General features: G+C 46.0%; 1 protein-coding gene across 1 annotated transcript in view; it reads left to right on the top strand.

The window, feature by feature from the left end:
• Positions 1 to 894: 894 nt before the first annotated feature.
• The window catches only part of EPS15 (epidermal growth factor receptor pathway substrate 15), a 112,190-nt gene continuing 107,084 nt past the window's right edge, over positions 895 to 6,000 (top strand). Inside the window, 1 exon segment of the mRNA XM_006110087.3 lies at positions 895 to 1,018. Coding sequence (XP_006110149.1) covers positions 986 to 1,018 — 33 coding nt within the window. The 5' untranslated portion in view covers positions 895 to 985.

Raw genomic sequence — 6,000 nt, 5'->3', positions numbered from 1 at the left:
GGAGGGCAACCATTCGGTGTGGTTCTCACTCATGGTATTTCGGTCTTTCCTCTCTCTTATACCTTCTTCTAACAATTAATGGAAAAATATCCTCTAGGTGATGATTAAAAAGTAAAAAACAGAAGGAGGGGGAGTGTGTAACTGCCTGGGGAGGCCAGAAGAAACTTTGCACAGGAGGTGATACCTGTGTATTGAGAAAAGTAGGAGGAGTTTGCCAGGTGGACTATGGGAGGAGTAGGAGTACTGCAGGCATCCCGAGCAGGTCCCAGTGCTCCTTTATTGAACAATCTAAGTGTGGCAGGTAGCAAGCAGGCAAGGCAAGTATTCCTTTTCCCTCCTCCTAGATGTTGACTCCTGGAGGGTGCGACTTAAGTCTTCTTTTCCAGTATCACATCCTAATAGCATATGGTTAAATGAAAGGTTTTAGAGCCAGACCTGGATCCTACCCCAGCTATCTAGTTAGCTGTATGGCATTAGGTATGGCATTTTATGTTTCCGTTTCTTCATTTGTACAGCTTATGCTTCAGTCTCCATAAAGTATTTAGCACAGATTTTGGCATATCTAAAGTACTGTTATTACTTCCCATCATCATATCATTTAGTCCTCACAAGAAACCTAGACTTTGGCTATAATTTCCCTATTTTTCAGAAGCAGAAGACCTGTCTGAAGTTCACAGGATAATCTGGAGTTGGCTCCAAAACCCGTCCTCCGCGCCGGGTTTTCCCAAGCGGCCCCTGGGGGGGCAGGCTCCGGTCCGGCGGCGCAAACTCCGGCGCCAGGATTTGGGTGCCGCCGCGGTGTGCGCGGGGCGGGTGGGCGGGGCCAGGCGGGGCGGGGCGGGCAGAGGAGGGAAGTTGTCGAAGTTCGAGGAGACGCCCGCCCGCCTGCCCCGGCCTCGCCTCCGGCCGCTCCCTCCGCCTCCTCCCCGCCCCGAGCCCCAGTCCGCCCGTCCTTCCTTCCCCTCTCGTGCATGATGGAAACACCATGGCTGCGGCGGCCCAGCTCTCCCTAACACAGGTAACGCCGCCAGCCCATCCGCTGGGCTCGGTCGGCCGGTGTCCCCGGTCGACCCGTTCCTCCCCCCGCCGTCAAGGGTTCACCGACCCGGGCATTTTCTCTCGGCGCCGGGCGGGGCGGCGGATAGTGAGGGCGAGAGCGTGTGTGCGTGTGAGCCGGAGGGAAGGCGCCATCCCGAGCCGGCTGCCCCGCCGCGGCAGCCGCGACCCCGCCCGGGTCGGTGGGCGCCCCCGGCCCCGCCCCTCGCAGCGCGGCCGGGCTCCCCACCCCTCCGCGCCCCCGCGGAGTTGACCGTGACCCTCGCCCCGCTCAGCTGGTGCCCGGCCCCTCTCTCTCCACTCAGCCTTCACCCACCCAGGAAGTTTCCTCCCTCCAGGCCGGACTGTCCCAGGTGAGCGCCTGTTGAGCTCCTGCGACCAGCCTCGCCCCCCGTCCGCCCGCGGCTTCCCCAGTGAGAGTCACCTTCCCGGGCCGGACGCCCCGGGAGGCTGTCCTCTCGGAACCGGCCTGTTCTCCCTGGAGTCCGACGAAAGCCCACCGTTCCCCAGCGGTTTCCTCCAGCCAGTCTCGATTCCAGACGAGCCCCATCCGACCCAAGGGCTCGCACTGCTGGCCGCTGCCTCGTCCCCTCCGGATCAGGTGTCCTCCCGGGGCGGACCCCCAGGAGTCTTTTCCTCCTCCACTCGGCTTCCCATTCCGACCGGTGGGCTTTCAGTGAATCGCTGTCCGAGCGGATCACCGGGGTGCCGGTTCCATCCGTCTTGGTGCCGGGAACGGACCCTGGAGATCGCTCCTCCTGGGGGCATCTTCACCAGAATCGGTTCTCGGGGTCTTCCCTCTTCCCTTTCTGTTTCCTTCCGAACCCTGCCCTGGCGCTCCCCCAGAAAACCTCTCCACATCACTCACGCCGGGATCCTCGTTCCTCCCTCTTGGTAAAGAAAGCCAGCGACAGTCTTCCCCGGTTGGCCAGGGGGCTGAGGTGGCCTGCACCTGTCAGTCCCTCCCCACCCCTCTAACCAAAACTTACCCGGTTTCCACTTCTCCGCCTGCTCTCTGCACAGCTGGGGGCCAGGTCCTTCCCCCCCGGGGGCCCACCCTGGCCTTCCCGTCTGCTCGGTAGTGTCTTCCCGCCACCTTGTAGTCTCCTTGGCCTGGATTTGCCTGTGCTTGTGAGACTTTAACGCTGAGCTGGGAGGGTATGCATGTGGGCTGGAGAGTTTTCAGTATCGGGATCAGGAGGCTTTAGGATAGACGGAGTGAAAATTGTTCTCACCAGGAACCAGGAACCACATGTAAACATGTGTCTCGGGTGAAATAACCGGCTTCAGCTTGCAGGACTTGTCAGTCTCATACATGCAGTCTGTTTATTTCCCAAGTTGTTTAGTGATGCTTATCCCTACGTTGACAAGCAGGTAGTGGGGAAGAATCCTTGGAATGTGGCAATTTAATCTTGGCGGTGAATCCCTTTGGAAGGGTCCCCCTGACACCCCAATTCAAGGAATGGCAGCATTGACTCTTGGGTGTTCACTTTTGATGAGGCTTGCTAGTGACTTGCATTAAACAAGATCTTGTTGGCAGGCTGTTGCTCTCTGGCTCTGTGGGCCAATTTGGGCAGGAGTTTTTCCCCTCTTGAAGATTTTGTTCCCTTGAAGACTCCTATAGATTTACTTCTTAGATGTGTGCCTGCTTTATTCTCTCGCTGGGTAATACTATATTTTTAGTTTCTATTTATTAGCATTTGTCTCTGGAGGTTTTCTTCAGGCTCTGTCAGTTTTATAGACAGTTAAATAATTTAAATATGTTTTTGTGATTTTTATATATTTAAATGTTAGCATGCACACAGAGTAAATACTGAATTAGGAATATTATCCTAATGCATTCATTGATTCAAATAAGTCAATTTAGAATATTTTGATTTTTAAGCCGTTAAGAGGCAATAAGATATTTGAAAAGGCACAAGAAAAAGAATCCTCCCAAGTGTTAATATACCCTAATGTGCCTCCTTGTTATTCTAAAACTTTGCTGATTTGTGTTTTTTAATTTAATATTTTAACTGCTTCAGGCAAGAAACTGAGATAACAATGCAATTTGGTTTCACATTCATTATTAATATGTTTATGTCAACCCTTTTCCCCAACACACACACACACACACACACACACACAATGAGAGAGAGAGAGAGAGAGAGAGAGAGAGAGAGACTGAAAGAGAGACAGACAGACATAGGTAAACTCAAGAGAAAGAGATCCTCTAGGGCAGGTTTGCCTTTTAATTCATCTCTCCTCCCTCAGTGCCCATGTGGAAGAAAGTGATTAATAACTTTGTCTTCTCTGTGACTGAACATTCTAAAGGGCTCTTTGACAGTTACAAAGATTAAACAGATGCTGAAGTTAGTTTCCACTTCTGCTTATGAGATAATAATGGTTTTGGAGTAGGTTCATTCGTTCAACTAATATTTGTTAAGTACCTATCATGTGCTAGGCCAGCTGTGGGCAAACTACGGCCCTCGGGCCGTATCCGGCCCGTTTGAAATGAATAAAACTTAAAAAAAAAAATACCATACCCTTTTATGTAATGATGTTTACTTTGAATTTATATTAGTTCACACAAACACTCCATCCATGCTTTTGTTCCGGCCCTCCGGTCCAGTTTAAGAACCCATTGTGGCCCTCGAGTCAAAAAGTTTGCCCACCCCTGTGCTAGGCACTGTACTGGGATTCTCTTGTTTATAATTTTTTTTGCCTCTGTCAAGTAAGCAAAACTGACATTTGGGGGGAAGTGTGAAAAATGTTTAATTTATTCCTTCCTTCCTCTTCCCCTGCCTGCCAACCAACCCTCCAACTCCCCAATCACCAAAATAAATGATCATACTCCAGATTCTAGAGAGGATAGACTATTAGAATAATGAAATGTTAGTTCCAGTCCCAGCTCTGCCAAATTTAACTCAATGTATGACAATGTATGGCACTGAGTTAAATCTCCAGGCCTCAGCTTTCTTAACTTTAATATTTATTCAATGAATATTTGTTGAGCATTCACTATGTGCTAGGAATTATTCTAGGTACTGAGGATATACTAGTGAACAAAATAAATAACAATCTTGGAGCTTGGAGACAAAACTTGGAGCTTATATTCTAGTAGGGAAGTTTGAATCAGCTGATCTGAGGACCTTTCCAACTAACATTCTTTTTTCTAGATCATATTCTATGATTTGTAGATTTAGTGGTGATTTTCCCAGGGTATTTCAGTGCTGGATAGCCTTAGTTTTTTCTAATTTCAGTTGTTTACACTAGGTGTTCACTTTTATTCTGGTCAGTAAGAAGTAAAACTTGAGCCCTGGCCGGCTTGGCTCAATGGATAGAGTGTCGGCCTGCGGACTGAGGGGTCCCAGGTTCAATTCCGGCCAAGGGCATTTACCTGGGTTGCGGGCTCCACCCCCAGTGGGGGTGTGCAGGAGGCAGCCGATCAATGATTCTCTCTCATCATTGATGTTTCTATCTCTCCTCTCCCTTCCTCTCTGAAATTAATAAAGAAATATATATATTAAAAAAAGAAGTAAAACTTGAGAAAGACTTGTGATTTTTGCTTATGGTGATAGATTATAAAAAGATATTAATAATTCTCATTAAAACATTTTACAGTTGCCCATTTCTTCCTCAAACCTGTATCCCTAATAATAACAATAACACTATTAGCTTTTCTTTGGGTGTTACTATATGCCAAGAATTTTACTTCACTTAATCTAACATTTTACAAATGAGGAAAGTAATTTACATCATCTAGTAGATTTAAGATTTGAACCAAGGTCTCTGTAGGAGGACTCCACTATACTTTTCTGTGTGCTAGATGCTTGGCATATCCAATGTTTCCTTGTATTTTTGATTCTCTATTTCAGTATATGCCCTGTTGTCCTAATTAGGTAGAAAACTTGATGTTGGAAGCCGTCTTGTGCCTCTGAATCTTCAGTATCTTTCGTCTGTCAACTTTCATGTGGGTGTATAGTAGTGCTCTTGATGATAAAGGTTTTATTTTACTGAAATAGGCATGACATGAGTATTTTATTTTATTTTTTAAAATATATTTTTATTGATTTCAGAGAGGAAGGGAGAGGAGGAGAGAGAAATATCCATGGTGAGAGAGAATCATTGGTTGGCTGCCTCCTGCACGCCCCACACTGGGGATTGAGCCCACAACCTGGGCATGTGCCCTGACCTCCTGGTTTACAGGTCAACGCTCAACCACTGAGCCATGCTGGCTGGGCTGATATGAGTATTTTAAATAATCTTCCAGCAGTTCAGCTTTATGCAGAGGTTTTCTTGTTTTAATTTAATAAGGATTATTTTTTTTTTAATAATAACGAAGTCCTTAGAATGGGATTTAAAATAATCTTAGTATGTGGTCTAAAACAATTAATGCTATAAGAATGCTTTTCCTTCTAATTCTTTTTCTTAATTGCAAGAGTGATATAACTGCATTATAGAAAGTTTGAAAATTGGAGGGGGAAAAATCTCCTATAATTTTAGTTTCTGGTATTTTATTTTAAATTTTCATTAAAAAATTATATAATTGTGTTAATAAATATATCACCATAGTGGTCTGGTTTAACAATTATGACAGTAAATACAGGGCAGAGTATGAAAATGACAATCTAGTAGTCTCAGGAAATTTGTTCTTTCATTGAGCGGTATCTAACTGTTCTCAAAAATGGCTTGGAATGTTTAGCATTTGGGAGGAGTTGTCATAGTTAAAATTAATTAGGAACAGTTGAGTTTGTCCAATAGCAGGTCTCCCAGGAATAATGGAAGAATATTCCTCTGTTTTTACTCTTTGCAGACAGAATGATAACAGACTAACATGTAGAGAAAAAAAATTGAGCATCTCTATTTAGCAACAAATCATAGTTCTAATCTCCTCTCTCACTAATAGTCTGATTTAGGGCTCAATCTAAGGTGTTGTACTTATTTTTCAAGGAATTATATACA

This window comes from Myotis lucifugus, unplaced genomic scaffold (genome assembly GCF_000147115.1).
Source record: "Myotis lucifugus unplaced genomic scaffold, Myoluc2.0 scaffold_37, whole genome shotgun sequence".
Classification (NCBI taxonomy): domain Eukaryota; kingdom Metazoa; phylum Chordata; class Mammalia; order Chiroptera; family Vespertilionidae; genus Myotis; species Myotis lucifugus.
Note: the sequence above shows the minus strand (reverse complement) of the source record. Positions and strands in the feature narration are given on the sequence as shown.